This window comes from Lithobates pipiens, unplaced genomic scaffold (assembly GCF_037356315.1).
Source record: "Lithobates pipiens isolate NorthernLeopardFrog02 unplaced genomic scaffold, aLitPip1_a1.2 Scaffold_1, whole genome shotgun sequence".
NCBI classification, from domain to species: Eukaryota; Metazoa; Chordata; class Amphibia; order Anura; family Ranidae; genus Lithobates; species Lithobates pipiens.
Genome location: NW_027507685.1, coordinates 102,640,062 through 102,663,627, shown reverse-complemented (window position 1 = coordinate 102,663,627; position 23,566 = coordinate 102,640,062). Strand labels below are relative to the sequence as shown.

General features: G+C 44.1%; 1 protein-coding gene across 2 annotated transcripts in view; it reads right to left on the bottom strand.

The window, feature by feature from the left end:
• PAPPA (pappalysin 1) overlaps positions 1–23,566 on the bottom strand; it is a 418,033-nt gene that overhangs the window by 347,597 nt on the left and 46,870 nt on the right. For both annotated transcript variants that reach the window (XR_013270192.1, XM_077467932.1), the window contains exon 2: positions 4,318–5,386. Coding sequence is in view for 1 of the 2 variants with exons in the window: in XM_077467932.1 (XP_077324058.1) it covers positions 4,318–5,386 (1,069 nt within the window). In the remaining variant the exon portion in view is untranslated. The remainder of the gene's footprint in view (positions 1–4,317; positions 5,387–23,566) is intronic.

Here is a 23,566-nt window from a genome sequence, read left to right as displayed (position 1 = left end):
ACCAGATCATTATCCGAGCATGCAGCCTGGCAGGTCAGGAAAAGGGGAGGACAAGCAAGCACCCCCCACTCTAAACAATGCAAGGGAACATGGCAACATGCCCTCCACATGTGCTCTGCCCCCCACCCCAAAGCAACTTGTCCCCTAGATGATGGGGACAAGGGCCTCTTCCCAACAACCCTGGGCAGTGGTGGTTGTGGGGGTCTGCAGGCAGAAGCCTTACTGGAATCTGTAAGCCTCCTTTAACAAGGGGCCTCTCAGATCCCATCCCCCTCCCTATGTGAATGAGTATGGGGTACATTGATGATATAAAAAAAGGAAAAAAAGGGAAAGAGAATTTTCTAAAAAAATAAAATAAAAGGGGGGTACCACCAAGCTTCCTGTAGGGTGCAAGGGCATACAGGGGGGCCCAGACAGCAGGGGAATTGGTGCAGCAGGATGGGAGGATACACACAGAATGATGCACTGTGTCTCTCCCTCCAGCAGCTGAAAATCAGGAGAGAGTAACCAGATTTCAGCTGCTAGAGGGAGAGACACAGACACAGTGCATTGTTCTGTAATTGTCCTTCCATCCCGCTGTGCCAATCCCCCTGCTGTCTGGCCCCCCCCTGTGTGCCTGGGCGCCATACAGGAGGCCCAGTGTTACCCCCTATCAGCGGCCCTGATGTAAATGTCGTTCATTTATTACAATGCCTCACATAGGTTAGAAGCCAATCAATAGAAATCCATTTAAATTAGAATTTTGGGGTATATAAGAAACAAATACACATACTCACTATTTTGCAGCATTGATGTGATGATGCAGCTTTCCCATGTCAGTTCTAAGAAGTCAGCAATCACATGACCCCTGATCCCTCATATCTCGGTCTGCTCAGGGCAGAGAACAGTGACTGCCAGTCACCACTCTCTACTCTTCTTATCCAACACTCACTGGAGCGCCGGGCTGGAGAGTGGGGCGGGTGCAGTTGGCTCCGTTTTTTCGGCCTCGCGCTTAGAGTAAGAGCTAGCTGTCAATCAGGCAGCTGGCTGGATCCCAACAACAATATTGTTGGGATCCTCCCCAAGCCTAAAACGGCTCTACCATGTCAGCTAATAGCCTGCTGTCAACCAACTCTGGGTCACAGTAGTGCAAAGGTAAGTTGCACTCCTGTGACCCACAAAAGAAGTATGACCAAAAAGCTTTGGCTATACACCTCTTTGAACCATAAAGGGTCGAGTAACACAAAAAAATATAGATAACAGTAATACAGAGAAAATAGGGCTTGATATTATGGAAAGGTTGAAATAGGGCTTGATATTATGGACAGGTCTATCTAAAAAATTTAGATCTCACCTCCAGATAAAACATCACACATGTGTTCTTGAATAAAACTTTCTGGAAATAGTGCACTCAAGTGTAAGTATTACCGAAGAGGAGAAAGCATAAGCCAGATGGTTATACTAGCCATATAGGACACCTGACCCTGATGTGTCTTGAATGCTCCACTGCCTTTGTCCTGTTGGTTTTCCCTCTGCTTCCTATCCTGGAGACACAACATGAAGTGAGAAGAAACCTCCCAAAGTAAGGGAATTTCCCTCTTAGACCATCATCACCAGAACAGGTGTCCCTATTGGAAGATGTCCCCACTATTCCCATTCGGGTGATAACTGTAAATTGGGGATTGTCCCTTAGAAATCCCCCGTATTTTCTATCTTGGTGAAAATAGTCACCAGGATGAATAGAAAAGATGGATTTCCCCTATGGGGACACAGACAGAAACAAACATTTGAAGAGCACCAAACCACAAATGAATCAAAGGAAACTTTTATTATTAATCTATCATCAGCAACTGAAAAATAAACAGCCAACGTGTTTCAGGAGTCTGGACAGTTCATTAGCAAACTGAATAGATATTAAACTGACGTGAGTGGTGCAGTACCTGAAACTGATCCAGCAGCAAAACATTTTGCTGCTTGATCCATTTTGGATCATTTCAGTTTGCTTACTGGGCTATTTGAGACCTTACAAGGCTATTTATAACCTACAAGCCCTGAAGAAGTAGGCGTATTCAGACCCCCAAAATGCGCTGTTTTTTCCCCCAATTATTTAATGAATATTTGAAGTTTCCTTGGACGTATTTATACTTTGGCACTCTTCCTGCTATATTTCTCTTTCTAGATTCTGTTTGACAAGAACAACCTCACCACGGCCATCAAGCCTAAGGAATTGGTTTGACCTTCCAATTATCCAATTATCAGTATTTTAATAATATTTTCGATACCTTTTCTGGACTTAGCAATTGAAACTTTGCAAGAATTCTAATCCATCCCTACTCTACGCAAGTATAAAAAAAAAAAACTATGACTACACATACCTACATTTATTTGGCCAAGATAGCCTGTCCATGGCAATTAATAGCTTAGAAATTGTTTTGACCTTCTGAAATATTGAACAACTGATTATCAATATTCCAAGCACCTTTTTGATAGTTGCTCTGGACTTAGCAATTAAAATAATCTATTTATACTCTATGCAAGTATAAAAAAAAATTGGGCTACAAATACCTACATTTGGCCAACCAAGCCTATCCATGGCCATTAAAGACTTAGAAATTGGTTTGACCTTCTGAAATATTGATGGGGACAAGGGCCTCTTCCCAACAACCCTGGGCAGTGGTGGTTGTGGGGGTCATCATTCCAAGCATCTCTTCAATACCTGCTCTGGACTTGGCAATAAAAAACATTGAAGGATTCTAATCCATTCATTCTCTATGCTACACATACCTATATTTATTTGGCCAACCTAGCCTATCCATGGTCATTGAGGGCTTAGAAATTGGTTCGACCTTCTGAAATATTATCATCATTCCGAGCATGTCTTAGATAGCTGTTCTGGACTTAGCAATTCAAACTTCAAACTCTAATCCATTCCTACTCTACACAAATATAAAAAAAAACTTTGGCTACACATAGCTATATTTATTTGCCCAACCTAGCCTATCTATGGCCATTAAGGGCTTAGAAATAGGTTTGACCTTCTGAACTACTGAACCACTGATTATCAATATACCAAGCACCTTTTTGATACCTATTCTGGACTTAGCAATTTAAACTTTGCAAGGGTTCTAATCCATTCCTACTCTACGCAAGTATAAAAAGGCTACAAATACCTACATTTTGCCAACCAAGCCTATCCATGGCCATTAAAATGGTTTGACCTTCTGAGATATTGAACCATTGATTATCATCATTCAAAGCATCTCTTCAATACCTGCTCTGGACTTATCAATAAAAACATTGAAGGGTTCTTATCCATCCCTTCTCTATGCAAGTATAAAAAAGAAACAAAAAACTTTTGGTTACACATACCTACATTTATTTGGCCAACCTAGTCTATCCATGGCCACTAAGTGCTTACAAATCGGTTTGACCTTCTGAAATATTGTCATCGTTCCAAGCATCTCTTAGATAGCTGTTCTGGACTTAGCAATCAAACTTTCTAATCTATTCCTACTCTACACAAGTATAAAAAAAACTTTGGTTACACATACCTACATTTATTTGGCCAACCTAGCCTATCCATGGCCATTAGGGGCTTAGAAATTGGTTTGATCTCCTGAAACCACTGATTATTATTATTCCAAGCATCTCTTAAATACCTGCTCTGAACTTAAGCCGCGTACACACGGGCGGACTGTCTGGCCAACTTAGTCCGTCGAAACACATTTCAGCGGACAGTCCGCTCGTGTGTGGGCTTCAGCGGACTTTTTCAGCGTGCAGTCTGGCGGACTAAGTATTTCGGAATTTCCGTAATATTGTCCGTCGTACTTTGGTTTCAGCGGACAATCCGCTCGTGAGTAGGCTAGTTCGACGGACTAAGTATGGCGCATGCTCAGAAAGGATTTACACGGTGAAAGGTTGCATTGCTGTGTATTGGACTTCCTATTTCTAGTCCCGTCGTACGTGCTGTACATGTCATCGCGCAAGCTTTCGACGGACTGTTTGTGCATCCGTGTGTGGTCAAGTCCGTTCATTCGAAAGTAGGACGGACTGTCCGTCGGATTGTCTGACGGACTAAGTTGGCCATACAGTCCGCCCGTGTGTACGCGGCTTTAGAATGACAACTTTGTAGGTGCTGTAATACATCCCTACTCATAAAAATAAGAAAAAGCTTTGGCTACACATATATAAATTTGGCCAACCTAGCCCATCAATAATCAAAAACACCCAAAGCAAACATTCTTTTTATGTCGAGCTTCAAGTATAACACAGTTAATACATAATCCAAATATTCATTAACATAAAGTTACAATAAAGCAGGAGAAAAAAAAGTCCTACCTGTAAGGTGAATTTGGGTCAAAGCATGTTTTTGTGACATCAGTAACATTTGGATTGCAGCAAGCTCCGGCATCATAATCCAATTCCTCGATATTGCAATCCATGTCACATAAGCTGTTTTCTTTCCTACTGGAATTTAAACAAGTGGTGCGTCTGCGACAATCCCCGCCGTCATATCCTGTAAGTTTATGGTTACATTCTGGATCGCACTCAGTGCTTCCAATCTTTGTGATGTCGCAATTGGTGAGGATGAGTCGGTGTCGTAGGAAGGAGTCATTCATTTCCAACACATTCAGTTCCCATGTGATATTGTATGGACCAAATGCCTCATTTAATTTTTTATGCTGGAGCTCGATTTGTTCTTTGGTGACCGTTGGGTTCTCATGGTTGTCGTCAAACACGTTGACCACTGTATATTGTACGACTCTGGGTCGCCGGAAGCCTGCAACTTTGTTGTAGTTTGAAATGACCTGCACATTGTCACAAAGCGTTTGCCCGCACTGGGGCAGGTCCAAGTTTGTATCCAGTGCTGAAACATGGAGATTGATGGGTTCTACTTTTGGGACCTTTCCGTCTTTCATGGGAGCCCAGATGTCTTTCACATTCTCAAAGCTATCCTGAAGAACAAGTTGAGGTAGAGGATTACTCAGTCCATGCAATGTCTGGCCCATGTCTAGTAATATTTCCTTCTGTGTCCGAGCAGTATTCCAGAGCCTGAACTGTTCCATGTAGCCTCTGTAATTCTGATTAAGTGCATTTCCACCAATCATAAGGGCTTTGCATCTTTTCGCGAAAGCACTGAAGACGGAACCAACTTGTTCGCTACTTGTTGCCACTTGTGCCCCACTAACGTAAAGTTTTATTGTACGACCATTGTAAGTTACGGCTAGATGGACCCACTGGTTTGGGAGGTAGTTGCGATTAGCAGTTATGGTGGTCCAATTTCTAGCACGATCTGTCTTTAAGGAGAAGAAATAGCGAGGATCTCTTGTACCCTGGTCACTCATGGCCTCAATTCCAAGAACCCATCCACGATCATGAGAAGTGTAAGTACATTTGTCATAAAGTCCTAAGCATTCCCAGAAAAGAGAAATGTGTCAATGAAAGTTCAAAATAATATTATCACTTTACAGAAACATTTTGCCAATCAAATATTGTCTCATTTATTAACAGTGAATATACTTTGGACATCACAAAGGGACCTATAGAATAATTTTTCAGGAAAGTGTTGCATTTTATCATTAAAAAACAATCCTTGATCTTTGGGCAAGTGACTTTGCCTAGGCCAGTGTTTCTCAACCAGGGCTCCTAGAACCCTTGGGTTCCTTTTAAACCCTCAGCGCTGGCGTCTTCCAGTCCTTTAAGTGGTTTAAGATGCTAGGAGACAGGGTTTATGATCATGTGACCACTGTGATTGGCTGTCATGGTAGTCACATGGTCGGAAAGCACTTGATCGCAAGCAGCACTCAGGAGCTTTCTGTTAGCCTGCCGTAACTATGCCAGGAGCACATAGGGCATGCACTCTTGGCACAGATGTTTTTGCAATATTGCGTGCAGATATGCGGACGCTCTGTGCCAAGGCCCACCCACCGAGAGGCTGCATATTTGCGTGCTGTAAAAGCCAAGAGGATAAGGTTGCTATGGGTTTCTTGGGCAGTGAGCAATGGTGGGTTTATTCTTTCACCTACACTGAACATGAATGCAAGGGGGCAATTTTCCATTAACCATCAATGTAATGGGTCACTTCTACACTGACCACTAATGTTGGTATCATGGAATCCTAATGTTGGTCAAATTGCATTGCCTAGGCCAGTGTTTCTTAACCAGGGTTCCATGGAATCCTTTGGTTCTTCTGAAGGTTGCCATGTGTTCCTTGGGCAGTGAGCAATGAGTGACTGCCTAGGCCAGTGTTTCTCAAACAGAGTTCCATGGAACCCTTGGGTTCTTCTTAAGGTGTCGGGGGTCACTGCTAAACTGACCACTAATGTTGGTCAAGTGACTTTGCCTAGGCCAGTGTTTCTCAATCAGAGATCCATGGAATCCTTGGGTTCTTCTTAAAGTTGCCATTTTTTCCTTGGGCAGTGAGCAATGACAGATTGATCTTTCACCTACAATGAACATCAATGCAAGGGGGCAATTTTCCAATAACTGCCAATGTCAAGGGTAACTGCTAAACTGACCACTAATGTTGGTCAAGTGACTTTGCCTAGGCCAGTGTTTTCCAAACAAAGTTCCATGGAACCCTTGTGTTCTTCTTAAGGTTGCCACGTGTTCTTTGGGCAGTGGGCAATAGTGGATTGATCTTTCACCTACACTGAATATCAATGCAAGGGGGCAATTTTCCACTAACTGCCAATGTCAAGGGTAACTGCTAAACTGACCACTAATGTTGGTCAAATGTCTGCCTAGGCCAGTGTTTCCCAAACAGAGTTCCATGGAACCCTTGGGTTCTTCTTAAGGTTACCACATGTTCTTTGGGCAGTGAGCAATGGTGGATTGATCTTTCACCTACACTGAACATCAATGCAAGGGGGTAATTTTCCACCTATTGGCAATATCAAGGGCAACTGCTAATCTGACCACTAATGTTGGTCAAGTGACATTTCCTAGAGCAGTGTTTCTGAACTTGGGTTCCTCTTAAGATTGCTATATGAAGATAGGAGGAGGGGAGGAGCTCAGTCTCACAACTCCAGTGGATGTGCAGTGAAGCAATCACCCAAGGAAAACAGAGCTTTTTCATAGATAATGAGTGGGTCCTGACAACACCAGAGAATTAAGCCATTTATAAAGCGTTGTTGGGCCAGAAGCAGAACTAAAACCATAAGCTTGTAAACAGTAGAATCACAAGATAATTTATTAATGTTACATAAGGCTAATGTATGCAGCTTTGAATGAACTCAAATTACGGTAAGCTTGCAATACAGCGTTTTAAAAAAAAAATTCCTGGAGAGGCACTTTCAGTGTTCAAAGAAATCAGTGTGTGCACTAAGTAATGTGATTACCTAAGTCCAAACATGACACACCAAAGAAACACATAACAACCCATGGACAAGCAGACACCAGGGCCAAGGCTATTGTTTTCTCAAAATAATGTATGGTGCGTCATCGTAAAGATTATTCAATCAGTGGATAATGTATAACTGTGCGTTCATTTTCCCAGTTAACTCACAATGAGCCTCCAAAATAATGAAGAAAGTTTGTGTTCTGAATCTCTCTACTGCATGGCACACACATAGATCCCAACAGAATCTACTGCAACTGAAACTAATGACGAGATCTAACCTAATATGCTCATGTAAAATTATTACAATTATATTCTCTATGATACAAAATAAGTCATAAAACATCCAACGTGTAAATCTAGGAAAACAAAATGAAATCCTAAACTTCTTTATTTTTAACAGTTCATTTTCAGAATGGATGTGACTATATGTTAACACAGAGATGGATCTCTCTTATCTGGGGGTGCAGTAAAAAAAGTTGTGGGGAGGGCATAAGGTTGGCACGCTTCTGTACCATAATTCAGTAACATTTGACAGGCAGTCAGATGTGTCCTTATCAGGGTCCCTTCTTACATGAAGAGTCCCCATTAGAGTCCCCCTATACATTGGGGTCCCCACCAAAGCCCTGTCTTACATCAGGGTCCCCATCAGAGGTGCCCCTTACATTGACTGTCCCCATGAGAGTACCACCCTCACATTGGGATGACCATCAGAGTGTCTCCTTATATCAATTGTCCCCATTAGAGTGCCCCTTAAATCAATTGTCCCTCTCAGAGTCTCCCTTAGATAAAGTGTCCCAAATAGAGTGCCCCCTTACATCAAATGTCTTGATCAGAGTCCCCCTTTTATTAAATTATCTCATCAGAGTGCTCCCTTATATCAACTGCCCCATCGGAGTGCACCCTTACATCAATTGCCCTCATCAGATTGACTCATGGATTAACGATTTGCCCCATCAGGGTCCATCCTTACATTGGGGGTCCCCATCAACTGTCCCTATCAGTGTGCCCCCTTATATCAATTGCCCCCCTCAGAGTCTCCCTTAGATCAACTGTCCCCATCAGAGTGCCCCCTTAAATCAAATGTCTTGATCAGAGTCCCCCTTACATTAAATGTCCTCATCAGAGTGCTCATTTACATCAATTGTCCCATTGGAGTACCACCTTACATCAAGTGCCCTCCTCAGACTGACTCATGGATCAATAAATTGCCCCTTCAGGGTCCATCCTTACATCGGGGTCCCCATCAAAGTCCCCCCCTTACATCAGGGTCCCCACCAGAGTGTCCCTTATATTAAGTCCCCCCCATCAGATTACCCTCTTACATCAACTGTGCCCATTGGGATGCCCATTAGAGTGTCCCCTTATATCAATTGTCCCCATTAGAGTGCACCATACATGAAATTACCCCATCAGAGTGCCCCCATCAGAATCAACTTTACATCAACTGTGCCCATCAGTGTGCCCCTTTAAATCAATTGTCCCCCTCAGAGTCTCCCTTTAATCAAATGTCTTGATCAGAGTCCCCCTTACATTAAATGTCCCCATCAGAGTGCTCCCTTATATCAATTGTCCCATCAGAGTGCTCCCTTGCATCAATTGCCCCATCAGAGTGCTCCCTTACAGCAATTGTCCTATCAGAGTGCAACCTTACAACAATTACCCCATTAGAGTACCCCCTTTCGTCAATTGCCCTCTTCAGACTGACTCATGGATCAATGTATTGCCCTCATTAGGTTCCACCCTTACATCGGAATGCCCATCAGAGTGCCCAATTACATAAATGGCCCCCATCAGAGTATCCCTTAAATCAGAATCACCTTTAGAAAGCTGCGTTATATCAATTGTCCCCATCAGGGTGTGCCTTACATGAAATGCTCCCATCAAAACGCCCCCATCAGAATCAACCTTGCATCAACTGTCCCCATCAGAGTGCCCCCTTAAATCAAATGGCTTGATCAGAGTCCCCCTTACATTAAATGTCCTCATAAGAGTGCTCCCTTACATCAATTGTCCCATTAGAGTACCCCCTTACATGAATTTCCCTCCTCAGACTGACTCATGGATCAATGAATTGCCCCTTCAGGGTCCATCCTTACATCGGGGTCCACATCAACTGCCTTATCAGAGTTCCCCTTACATCAACTGCTGCCATCAAAGTGTCCCGTACATCAACAGCCCCCATCAGAGTCAACCTTGCATCAACCATCCCCATCAGAGTGCCCCTTTAGAATTGTCCTTACATCAAATGTCCCTATCAGAGATCCACCCTTACATCAGGATGCCCATCAGAGTATCCCCTTATATCAATTGTACCCATAAAAGTGTATCTTACATGAAATGTCCCCATCAGAGTCCCCCTTATATCAAATGCCCTCCTCAGACTTACTTATGGATGAATGAATTGCCCCCCATCAGGGTCCACCCTTACATCAATTTTCCCCATCAGAGTGTGCCTTATGCCGTGTACATACGACCGGACTTTTTTTCGACGGACTTTCGATGGACTTTTGTTGAATGGGACTTGTCTACACACAATCTCACCAAAGTCCGACGGATTCGACCGTGATGACATACAACTGGACTAGAATAAGGAAGTTCATAGCCAATAGCCAATAGCTGCCCTATTGTCAGTTTTCGTCCGTCGGACTAGCATACAGATGAACAGATTTTTCGACCAGAATCGAGTCTGTCGGAAAGATTTGAAACATGTTCTAAATCCAAAGTCCATCAGATTTTTCGACAGCAAAGGTCCGATGGAGCCCATGCACAATCGAATTTTCAGACGGATTTGTTCCGTCGGACCTTTGCTGTCGAAAAGTCTGGCATAACATGAAATGTTCCTATCAGAGTCCCACTTACATCAACTGTCCTCATCAGAGTACCCTTTAAATCAATTGTCCCCATCAAAGTACCCTTTAAATCAATTGTCCCCATCAGATTGCCCCCTTTATATCACCCACCAATGACAGATAAATTCCGGGTTTGGATGAACCAAAGCCAGGCATGTACTGGCCATTGGGACTACCGGGAGTTTCCCGGAGGGCCGATGGCTCAGTGGGCCACTCTGATGTAAGGGGGCTGGTGATGGGCCACTCTGATATAAGGGGTGCTGATGGGACACTCTGATGTAAGGAGGTGCTGATGGGACACTCTGTTGTAAGGGGGCTGGTGATGGGACACTCTGATGTAAGGGGTGCTGATGGGACACTCTGTTGTAAGGGGGCTGGTGATTGGACACTCTGATGTAAGGGAGTGCTGATGGGACACTCAAAATGTAAGTGGGCCGGTCTGGGTGAGGTCCAGGGCCAAATTTCTGTCCCAGTCCAGCCCTGACCAAAGCTCATCAATAGTCTTCAAGTGGAACTTTACCAGAAAATTAAGTCCTGCTAGATGACTTCAGGCTGACCCATTTTACAGGTGTAGCTTTGTAAAATATTTAAAAACAAAAAGTACTGTCATACACTGCTTCCATCACTGGAACCATTTTATCGCCTGTTCCCTGTTAGCTTACAAGACATTATATATATATATATATATATATATATATATATATAGACATAGATATATATATATATATATATATATATATATATATATATATATATATATGTATTTCTTTTTTTTTAAGTATAACTAAAAGCAAAACTTTTTTTAGGGTGAAGAGGGATTACAACGCTTGGCAGTTTTTTAATGCTGTCTGTGGCCCCCGTTAAAGTGGTTGTAAACCCTTACAAACCACTTTGACCTACAGGTAAGCCTAGATTAAGGCTTACAGTGGTGTGAAAAAGTGTTTGCCCCCTTCCTCATTTCCTGTTCCTTTGCATGTTTGTCACACTTAAGTGTTTCGGAACATCAAACCAATTTAAACAATAGTCAAGGACAACACAAGTAAACACAAAATGCAATTTGTAAATGAAGGTGTTTATTATTAAAGGTGAAAAAAAATCCAAACCATCATGGCCCTGTGTGAAAAAGTGATTGCCCCCTTGTTAAAACATACTATAACTGTGGTTGTCCACACCTGAGTTCAATTTCTCTAGCCACACCCAGGCCTGATTATTGCCGCACCTGTTCACAATCAAGGCATCACTTAAATAGGAGCTTCTTGACACAGTAAGGTCCACCAGAAGATCCTTAAAAGCTACACATCATGCCGAGACCCAAAGAAATTCAGGAACAATTGAGAAAGAAAGTAATTGAGATCTATCAGTCTGGAAAGGGTTATAAAGCCATTTCCAAAGCTTTGGGAATCCAGCGAACCACAGTGAGAGCCATTATCCACAAATGGCGAAGACATGGAACAGTGGTGAACCTTCCCAGGAGTGGCCGGCCGCCCAAAATTACCCCAAGAGCGCAGCGACGACTCATCCAAGAGGTCACAAAAGACCCCACAACAACGTCCAAGGAACTGCAGGCCTCACTTGCCTCAGTTAAGGTCAGCGTTCATGCCTCTACCATCAGGAAAAGACTGGGCAAAAATGGCCTGCATGGCAGAGTTCCAAGGAGAAAACCACTGCTGAGCAAAAAGAACATCAAAGCTCGTCTCAATTTCTCCACAACACATCTTGATGATCCCCAAGACTTTTGGGACAACATTCTGTGGACCGATGAGACAAAAGTGGAACTCTTTGGAAGGTGTGTGTCCACGTATATCTGGCGTAGAAGGAACACTGCATTTCATAAAAAGAACATTATACCAACAGTAAAATATGGTGGTGGTGGTAGTGTGATGGTCTGGGGCTGTTTTGCTGCTTCAGGACCTGGAAGACTTGCCGTGATAAAAGGAACTATGAATTCTGCTGTCTACCAAGAGATCCTGAAGGAGAATGTCCGACCATCTGTTCGTGTACTCAAGCTGAAACGAACTTGGGTTCTGCAGCAGGACAATGATCCTAAACACACCAGCAAGTCCACCACCGAATGGCTGAAGAAAAACAAAATGAAGACTTTGGAGTGGCCTAGCCAAAGTCCTGACCTGAATCCTATTGAGATGTTGTGGTATGACCTTAAAAAGGCCGTTCATGCTCGAAAACCCTCTAATGTAACTGAATTAGGACAATTCTGCAAAGATGAGTGGGCCAAAATTCCTCCAGGACGCTGTAAAAGCCTCATTGCACGTTATCGCAAACGCTTGGTTGCAGTTGTTGCTGCTAAGGGTGGCCCAACCAGTTATTAGGTTTAGGGGGCAATCACTTTTTCACACAGGGCCGTGATGGTTTGGATTTTTTTTCACCTTTAATAATAAACACCTTCATTTACAAATTGCATTTTGTGTTTACTTGTGTTGTCCTTGACTATTGTTTAAATTGGTTTGATGTTCCGAAACACTTAAGTGTGACAAACATGCAAAGGAACAGGAAATGAGGAAGGGGGCAAACACTTTTTCACACCACTGTACCTGTAGGTCCAATAAATATCTCCTAAACCTACACGGTTTAGGAGATATTTGGCAAAACACAGGCACCGCTGTCTACAGCGCATGCGCCGTAGACAGGGGCGCGCAGGCAGGCGCACTGAGCGCGCCGCTGTCAGCGGCGATATGCCGCGAGTGACGGCTCCTGTGTGCATGCGCGGGAGTGACGTCATCGCGGCTTCGTCGAATGACAGCGGCGGAGCAGCGAGACCCACCGAGAAGATGGATGCTCCGGACTACAGAGGACAGCGGTGACTTTGCTGGCTCCTGTGTCAGGCTCCTGTGTCAGGTAAGTGACACATAATGGACTACTATGCGATGCATAGTAGTCCATTATGCTTTACCTTTGCAGGGAATCAAAGAGGAAGTAAACTCATCCGGGTATACTTCCTCTTTAAGGAGATTCATCCTCTCTATTTGTCCTGTTTTTCATTATCATTGAAAGTGAAAGTAAAAGAAAATCTGGGTTGTCCCCAGAAAAGAAATCTTCTAATGAGGACACTCTTTCTGGTGACTTGGGGAGGAGGGGGGGGGGGGGGGGAGGTTTCCCAGGGAATTTCCTTAATTTGTACGGATTTCTGCTCACTTCCTATTTGGCTATGGGACAGGAAGTGAAGTGAAGAGAAATCTCCCCAATGGGACACAGATGGTAAAAAATGTAATCTGACATGGGTTATAACCCTCCCTTGCTCTATCCCATACGGAAAAAAAGTCTTGTGGCTTGCCCTTAGTTCTACTTTAAGTATTCATACCTTTTGAAATTCTCCACATTTTGTCATGTTACAACCAATAACTTAAATGCATCTTATTTTATGTGATAGAGCAACACAAAGTGACACATAATTGTGAAGTGGAAGGAAAATGATAAATGGTTTTCCACATTCTTCTTTGCAAAATATCTCAAGCTCTGTCAGATTGGATGGAGAGCGTCTGTGAACAGCAATTTTTTAAGTCGTGCCACAGATTTTCAATGGGATTTATGTCTGGACTGTGACTGGGCCATTCTAACACATGAATATGCTTTGATCTAAACCATTCCATTGTAGCTCTGGCTGTATGTTTCGGGTCGTTGTCCTGCTGGAAGGTGAACCTCCACCCCAGTCTCAAGTCTTTTGCAGACTCTAAAAGGTTTTCTTCTAAGATTGCCCTGTATTTGTCTCCATCCATCTTCCCATCAACTCTGACCAGCTACCCTGTACCTGCTGAAGAAAAGCATCCCCACAACATGATGCTGCCACCACCATGTTTCACTGTGGGGATGGTGTGTTCAGGGTGATGTACAGTGTTAGTTTTCCCCCCACACATAGTGTTTTGCTTTTAGGCCAAAAAGTTACATTTTGGTCTCATCTGACCAGATCACCTTCTTCCACATGTTTGCTGTGTCCTCCACATGGCTTCTCACAAACTACAAACAGGACTTCTTATGACTTTCTTTCACCAATGTCTTTCTTCTTGTCACTCTTCCATAAAGAGCAGATTTGTGGAGAGCACGAATAATAGTTGTCCTGTGGACAGATTCTCCCACCTGAGCTGTGGCTCTCTGCAAAGTTACCATGGGCCTCTTGGCTACTTCTCTGATTAAAGAGTTACTAAACCCTTTTTTTTTTTTAAATAACAAACATATCATACTTACCTCCTCTGTGCAGTTGGTTTTGCACAGAGTGGCCCGATCCTCCTCTTCTGGGGTTCCTCAGTGGGGCTGGTGGCACCTCCTCTTCTTAAGTGCCCCGTCGAAGAAGCTTTCTCCTTCAGGACACCCATGTGGGTGTGCTCCTGCTGCTATCTATTGACACAGAGAGCAGGACTCAGCCCCCCCCCCCCCGACACTCACGTCATTGGATTTGACTGAGAGCAGTGGGAGCCAATGGCTGCGCTGCTATCAATCTATCCAATAGGGGCACGAGACACCGGCCAGAGCTGGTGTGCTCGTTCCCGTTGCGGGAATTACGGGGACCAGGTAAGTAAAAGGGGGGCTGCTGCATGACAGGAGGTTTTTCACCTTAATGCATAGTATGCATTAAGGTGAAAAACCTTGAGGGTTTACAACACCCTTAATGCTCTCCTTACCCAGCCAGTCAGTTTAGGTGGACGTCCATGTCTTGGTAGGTTTGCAATTGTGCCATACCCTTTCCATTTTCCAATGCGCGCTCTGTGATCGGCGAGTCTATGAAACTCGTCTGATCACCGATCCAAGCAAGGGGTCGATCCTGACCCCTTATCACGTGATCAGCTGTCAGCCAATGACAGCTGTTCATGTGATATAATGGAGCCGGTAATCGGCTATTATTCCTCCTCGCGCTGACAGCGCGAGGATAAAAAAAAAGAGCCGATCACCGGCGGCCGTGATCGGGACATCAGTCCCGATCACGGCCAGCCCTGCCAGTGCCCACCTGCCCCCTGCCAGTGCCCACCTGCCTACTCATCACTGAACATAATAAAAAAATAAGTGCCCCCCGTCTGTGCCACCCTGCAGTGCCCATAGTGCCACCCAGCAGTGCCCACAGTGCCACCCAGCAGTGCCCACAGTGCCACTCAGCAGTGCCCACAATCTGCCTCAACAAAGGTGCTGCACCCCAGTGCCACATATCCGTGCCCATCAGTGTCATCTACCAGTGCCCATCAGTGCCCAGCAGTGCCGCCCATCAGTGCCCAGCAGTGCCACCTATCAGAGCCACCTATCAGTGCCACCTATCAGTGCCCATCAGTCCCATCTATCAGTGGTACCTATCAGTGCCCCTTAGTGCCACCCATACATGCCACCCATCTGTGCCCCCCATCCGTGCCATCTTATCTGTGCCCATCTTTGCCCATCAGTGCCGCCTTATCTGTGCCCATCGGTGCCACCTTATCTGTGCCTATTAGTGCCGCCTTAACTATGCCTATCAGTGCCCACCAGTGCAACCTATCAGTGCCCACGAATGCAGCCTATCAGTGCCCACCAATGCAGCCTATTAGTGCCCACCAGTGCAGCCTATCAGTGCCGCCTCATCAGCGCACTTCAATGAAGGAGAAAAATGACCTGTTTGCAAAATTTTATAACAAACTATTAAACATGATTTTTTTTTTTTGCATCTTTTTTTGTTTGTTTAGCAAAAATTAAAACTCTGAGCTGTAATTAAATACCACCAAAGGAAAGCTCTATTTGTGGGAAAAAAATGATAAAAATGTCATTTGGGTACAGTGTTGTATGCCCGTGCAATTGTCATTCAAAGTGCATCAGCGCTGAAAGCTGAAAATTGGTCTGGGACTGAGGGGGGTTTAAGTGCCCAGTAAGCAAGTGGTTAATAAGGGGGCACCCGGATCTCGGCCCCCCACCCTATGTGAATGAGTATGGAGTACAATGTACCCCTACCCATTCACCTGTGAAAAAAATATAAAAAAATACAAAACACAAGGGTTAAAATAGTTTATTGCACAGCTCCGGGGATCTTCTTGCCGGACTATCTTCTGCTCTTTTGCTAGCTTTTTTCCTAGCGGAGGAGCCCGGCTTTCTTCTTCGTCGCCGCCTGGGGGTCTTCTTCCGACTTCGGGGGTCTTGTCTGTCACAGTCCCCCTCTTCGGTTCTTCTTGCCGGGCCTCCGCGCCTTCTTCTAGCTCTTTTACAAGCGGTGGTCCGGTTCTCTGTCGCCGCCTTCTGTTCTTCTCTTTTTCTCTTCTTGAGCTGTTGCCTCGTCGCTGTCTCTGGCCACAATGACAGGCACGCGGCGTGCGGCGACTTATACAGGGACATCGCCGGATGATGTCTCCGCCCATTATGATGTCACAGTCCCAGAGGATGCTGGGACTGTCACAGAAGAACAGAAGAAGAGAAGAACAGAAGGTGGCGACAGAAGACCGGGCTACCGCTTGTAAAAGAGCTAGAAGAAGGTGCGGAGGCCCGGCAAGAAGAACCAAAGAGGGGGACAAGACCCCCGAAGTCGGAAGAAGACCCCCGGGCAGCGACGAAGACCCCCAAAGACGGAAGACCCACGGAGCTGTGCAATAAACTATTTTACCCCTTGTGTGTTGTATTTTTTTTACATTTTTTTTCACAGGTGAATGAGTAGGAGTACATTGTACCCCATACTCATTCACATAGGGTGGGGGGCCGGGATCCGGGGGCCCCCTTATTAAAGGGGGCTCACAGATTCCGATAAGCCCCCTGCCCGCAGACCCCGACAACCAACGGCCAGGGTTTTCGGGAAGAGGCCCTTGTCCTCATCAACATGAGGATAAGGTGCTTTGGGGTGGGGGGCGCACGGCCCCCATTCCCCAAAGCACCCCCCCATGTTGAGGACACACGGCCTGGTACGACTCAGGAGGGGGGGTGCTCGCTTGTCCCCACCCCCTTTCCTGACCGGCCGGATTGGGTGCTGGTTAAGGGTCTGATATGGACCTGGGGGGGGACCCCCACGCCTTTTTTTCGGCGTAGGGCTTCCCCTTTAACTCCATACCAGGTGACAGGGCCAGCGACGCTTCCTTCTCTGGTCCCAGCTACCTGGAGCCACGCTCAAAATAAACTGACTTTTCTCAGTGCGGGAAAAGCCAGTTCATTTCAAAAGTATGGCGGACTAGCACACACGCGGCCGTATTGTCCATCGGACTGCGAGTCCGGCGGACATATTTTGGTGCAAAACTATTTTCTTAGTCCGACGGACTTTTGGGTAAAAAAGTCCGCCGGAGCCCACACACCAGGGGATTGTCGGGCGGACTTGAGTCCGCCGGACTTTTCCACCGGATTGTTTGATCATGTGTACGCAGCATAAGGTTCTCTATCAGACCCCTTAAAGCTCATGTCAGCTTTAATCTAGCCTATATGTCTGTTATGTATAGGGATGGGTACTACTAAGAGTTTGAATTTCCCAAAAATAAGAATTTGCATTGGAGTCAACTAAGAATGATTTATGCAAGTGTTTTTTTAAAGGGGCAATGGGCTTTAAATGGCTCATGAGGGTTATAATGCTTCTTTCTATTTAGGAACCGTACCAAAAGAAAAGGAAAAAAAAAGAAGGAAAAAAAAAAGCAACAACACCAATTGAGGGTCAAATACACTTTGAAATGAAAAAAAAAAAAAAAAAAGAACACAAACACAGTAAGTACACCACCAAAAAACTCACCCTCTGAAAAAGAAAAACAACATGTTTAACGTAAGATTTGTTGAAGCTGCTTAATGAGGAAAACTGAGAGTTTTCAAGTGTTAAAATTGGTAATTTTGGTGCAAAATCAATTTAGTCGTAATATATACATGTACACCACTACACTGCAAATCTCTCTCTCTCCCTGTCTTTCTCTGGGTATATACAGATATAGTATATGTAGTCAGGCAATTCAAGAGGGAGGTTGACCTGCCCCATTGCACAAGAAATTCCCCCAAATGCCTTACGTGCACTTTACAGCCTACAGTAGGGCCCAATGAGAGATCTCATAGATCTCATAAGAGCGTCTTTTTGCCACTCATATGTCTGGGACAGGTTGCAAAAGAATTTCTAATGCCGCGTACACACGATTGGAATTCCGGCCAGAAAAAAACCAATGAGAGCTTTTTATCGGAAAATGCGACCGTGTGTATGCTCCATCGGAATTTAGCTGTCTGAATTTCCACCAGCCAAAAATTGATAGCATGTTCTCAATTTTCCCGATGGAAAAACTTTCTATCGGTAATTCCGATCGTGTGTATGCAATTCCGACACGCCAAAAATCATGCATGCTCAGATTCAACTACGAGACAGAAGCTATTGGCTACTGGCTATTGAACTTCCTTTTTCTAGTCACGTTATACATGTTGTACGTCACCACGTTATAAATGATCGGAATTTGATGTGACCGTGTGTAGGCAAGACAGCTTGAGCCGAATTCCGTCGGAATTCTGTCGGAAAAACCATCAGAACTTTTTCCAACGAGAATTCCGATCGTGCCTCCGTTAATCCACAGTTAAGAAGATAGCAGAGAGAACTTCAGCAGCACCATGACTATTCTCCCTAAAGTTGGGCCCCTATTAAGGTGAAGAAGCCAAGGACACACAGTACAATCTGCTGACTTTTGTAACAAAGATGATAGTTAACATGCCTACTGTAATAAATGAACTGAATGAGTGTTCCTGGAAAATTACCATGGGAGAACCAAAGGCATTTAAAATTACCATCAGTGTCTGCCTTAAGTTTGCTAAAGACCAATTGAATGTTAAACCTCACTACTTAAGCTATGGTCGTAAAAGGATTATGTTGAGCTTTGCTAAAGTCCAATTGGATGTTGAAGATCACTACATGAACTATGGTATATAAAAGGTTTAAGTTGAGGTTTTCTAAAGTCCAATTGGATGTTGAAGATCACTACATGAACTATGGTCATAAAATGTTTAAGTTGAGGTTTGCTAAAGTCCAACTGGATGTTGAAGATCACTACATGAACTATGGCCATAAAAGGTTTAAGTTGAGTTTTGCTAAAGTCCAACTGGATTTTCAACATAACTATATGAATTACAGTCATATAAGATTTCCATTGAGGTTTGCTAAAGTTCAACTGGACGTTCAACATCACTATATGAACCATGGTCATATAAGACTTGTGTTGAGGTTTGCTAAAGTTCAACTGGATGTTCAACATCATTATATGAACCATGGTCATATAAGACTTGCGTTGAGGTTTGCTAAAGTCCAAATGGATGTTCAACATCACTACATTAACTATGGTCGTAAAAGGCTTACGTTGAGCCTTGCTAAAGTCAGATTGGATGTTGAACATTACTACATGAACTATGGTCATGAAAGGCCTACTTTGAAGGTTGCTAAAGTCCAACTGGATGTTGAACATCACTACATGAGCGATGGTGGTCCTAAAAAAGGCTTATGTTGAGCTTTACTAAATTACAAGTGGATTTTCAACATCACTAGAGAAACGGTCATATAAGACTTGAGTTGAGGTTTGCTAAAGTCCAACTAGATGTTCAACATCACTACATGAACTATGGTCTTAAAAGGCTTTGCTAAAGACAAACTGGATGTTGAGCATCACTACATGAACTATGATCATAAAAGGCTTAAGTTGAGGTTTGCTAAAGACCAACTGGATGTTGAACATCACTACATGAGCTATAGTGGTCGTAAAAGGCTTATGTTGAGCTTTGCTAAATTCCAATTGGATTTTCAACATAACTAAAAAAACTACGGTCATATAAGACTTGCGTTGAGGTTTGCTAAAGTCCAACTGGATATTCAACATCACTACATGAACTAGGGTCATAAAAGGCTTGAGTTGAGGTTTTCTAAAGACCAACTGGATGTTGAACATGACTACATGAACTATGGTCACATAAGGCTTATGTTGAGCTTTGCTAAAGTCCAACTGGATGTTTAACATCACTACATCATCTATGGTCATAAAAGGCTTACGTTGAGCTTTGCTAAAGACCAACTGGATATTGAACATAACTACAAGAACTAAGGTCATAAAAGACTTTCTTCTATTAACTTGCTTTAGAAAGCATGTTGTATTATATTATTATATTAGCGGAGTTTGACCCCTAAGGTCCAGTCCACACCTGAGCGTTCTGGAGCGCATTTCCACACCATTCCACATACTGTATCTGTTCATTGTGGTGCGCTGAATCACAAATTTATTGTGCTGCTCAGCCTAGGTCCCTGGTACACAACTTGCTGCACTTTGGCACCAGCAGACATTAATCTGACATGTAATGCGTCTCCAGCCTATGACTGTCCTGAAGTAAGTCTTTAGTCTCCAACAACTTCTCCATCATGTATGGAGTCTTTGACCATCCCTTGCAGCAGTATGTAGCCTCTGACCATCTCCTGTAGCATGCACATAGTCCTTGACCATCTCCTGTAGCATGCTCATAGTCTGACCATCTCCTGTAGCATGCACATTTTCTCTGATCATCTCCTGTACCATGCCTATTGTCTCTGACCATCTCTTGTAGAATGCCATGCTCATAGTCTCTGTCCATCTCTTGTAGCATGCCCATAGTCTCTGTCCATCTCTTGTAGCATGTCTGGAGTTTCTGACCATCTCCTGTAGCATGCCCATAGTCTCTGACCATCTCTTGTAGCATGTCCATAGTCTCTATCCATCTCTTGTAGCATGTCTGCAGTTTATGACCATCTCCTTGATCAGTCTACAGTCTCTAATCATCTATTGTAGCAGGTCCATGGTCTCTGGCCCTCTCCTGTTGTATATCTGCAGTCTCTGACAGCTTTCAGTCTCATTACATTCACTGAATATAAAGCAGTGCCCTTTGAGGATGCCAAGACCTACACTAGAGGTTCCCTATATTAAGGAAGTTGACCCCCCTAGCCTAGGTGCATTAAGATCCCATTCAATATATATTACCATAAATTTTACATGTTGCCACAACACATGGGTCTGAATCTGGCCAAACCTTATTTCGCAGCTGTAGTAATAAAAAAAAAAAAAATCTGCATTCTGTGCAGCATTCAGAAAAGCTATAATCTTTGAGACATGGAAAAGAAAATGCATGGAAAGACGTAAAGGGCAATACGGTAAAGGAAATATTTATTGCCACTCTAAAGAGAAAAAAAAAGTTACCCACGCAACATGTGGTCTATCCCTTTCATCCAGCAGTAATCCTTGGAACGCCTCATAAGGATGATTAATGAAAGTGCAGGATTGGGGGGGGGGGGGGAATGCACAAGGGAGCCATGCCTATCTGTGAGGGCAGTAATATGATGCACAGTAATGCCATTCTACCCGTTGCCAGCCCAGGCACTATAGCATTTCACGTCGATCTCAAACCCCACAGCGCCTGGCTTACAGTGGAGGATGTGTGTACAGTCTGTGCTCTGTTCTACGCTGAACACAGAAAATCGGGGGCAGGTGAGGTGATTTCATCCAGAAGAGGGAATTCAAGGTCAATCCATAGCCACAGCACACACAGCGCAGGCTGGGGTAGGAATGGAGGGGGGGTGGGGGGTTGGGTAGGCGTGCCTAGCCTTTCCTGGCTTTAATTGTCAAGTATCAAAGCGGTAGACAAACGCTCCACAGAGCTGATATTCTCCAAGAATCTATATGAAAAGCTTTTATCTGTCAGGTGGAAAGTAATACGCTTAGACAAGCCGGGGCTGCTCTGGGCTCAATGTGGCACAAGCTATGTCCGGGAAGGGGGGGTGAGGGATTAACGGTAACAGAGTCTTAGCTCCTCGATAAAATAGGGTTGTATAGGACTCTATAGGATTTTATAGCACAAAGCAAGCATCTGGCTGGAAAAAGCAATGCTCCGAACAAAACAAACTGGTCTTCTTTTCTTGGTGATGGTCGGTGCAACAAGCAAAGAACACGGGGTGAAAAATAAATGTGGTTTTGTAAAAATCTTTTCATAAGATTTCATGAGTATTTAATGAACTTTATGCATGTTATTTACCTATAAAATCCTCCCTTAGGGTTAGACATCCAAAAGCCTTGGGACAGCTGCTGGGTGCCGCCATCTTGGATGTGATGTTGGCAGCTCCAGAAGACTAGATTATAACCATTTTTAACCAGGGTTCTGTGGAACCCTAGGGTTCCTCCAGAGGTTGCTTGGGGTCCCTTCAGCTGTGACCTCTCATATGGTGGTGCCCACATAGTTCTAGAGGGCCAAAACTACTTGTTGGGATGCTTTCTTCCAATTGACCACCAATATAAGGGGCATTCTTTCCACTGACAACCAATGAATGGGTGAATCTTCCGTCTGACCTCTTTGGTCAACCAGTTGATTAACCTCTCATTCGATGGTGCCTGACTAGTTCTGGGGCAAACACCATTTGGCAGAGACAGCAGCAAGGTAACAATGATTTGTTTTAGCTGTCTGTTAAAAGTGGCATTCTTGAAGGGGACACCAATGAGATCTTACCGATGGTCAAGCAATACGTTGCCCATTTATCATTTGTAGTAGCTCCACTCCCAATTTATGGATGGGAGGTTTCTTCCCAGGTGCTTATTGGAACAGCTGTAGTTTTGGACCATTTTTCCCATTGACCACAAATGTAAGGAACATTCCTCCCACTGACCACCAGTGTAAGGACCATTCTTTTGATTGACCATCAATGTAAGGTCAATTCTTTCCATTGACCACCAATGTAAGGAGCATTCTTCCCATTGACCATCAATGTAAGAAGCATTCTTCCCATTGACCACGATTGTAAGGAACAGTCCTACCACTGACCACAAATGTAAGGACCATTCTTCCCATGGACCACCAATATATGGCCATTCCTCCCACTAACCACCAATGTAAGGAGTATTCTTCCTACTGGCTATCAAAATAAGGGGTATTCTTCCTACTAACGACCAAGGAAAGGGTAATTCTTTCCTCTGTCCACCAATGTGTGTATATAATACATTTTATGCATGTTATTTACCTATAAAAGTTCCCCTTGTGTAGATATCCAAGTGTCTTGGGACTGCTGCTGGGTGCCACCATCTTGGATGTAATGTTGGCAGCCCTAGAAGACTATATGACAGCCATTTTTAACCAGGGTTCTGTGGAGCCCTAGGGTTCCTCCAGAAGTTGCTAGGTGCCCCTTAGACTGTGGCTGATTGACCTTTCATTTGGTGGTGCCTGTATAGTTCTGGAGCCAACGCTACTTGGCAGAGAAAACAGCAAAACACCAATTATATTCTTAGCTGACTAAGGAGTGGCATTCTTTCTATTGACCATAAAAGTAAGGAACATTCTTCTTTTTGACCACCAATGTAAAGAGCATTTTTCCCTCCAAGAACCAATATAAGGGGCATGCTTCCTACTGACAACTAAAGAATAGGTCATTCTTCCCTCTGACCACCAGTGTGTGTGTTTAATGAATGCTATGCATGGTAATTACCAAAAAAAGCCTCCCTTATATAGA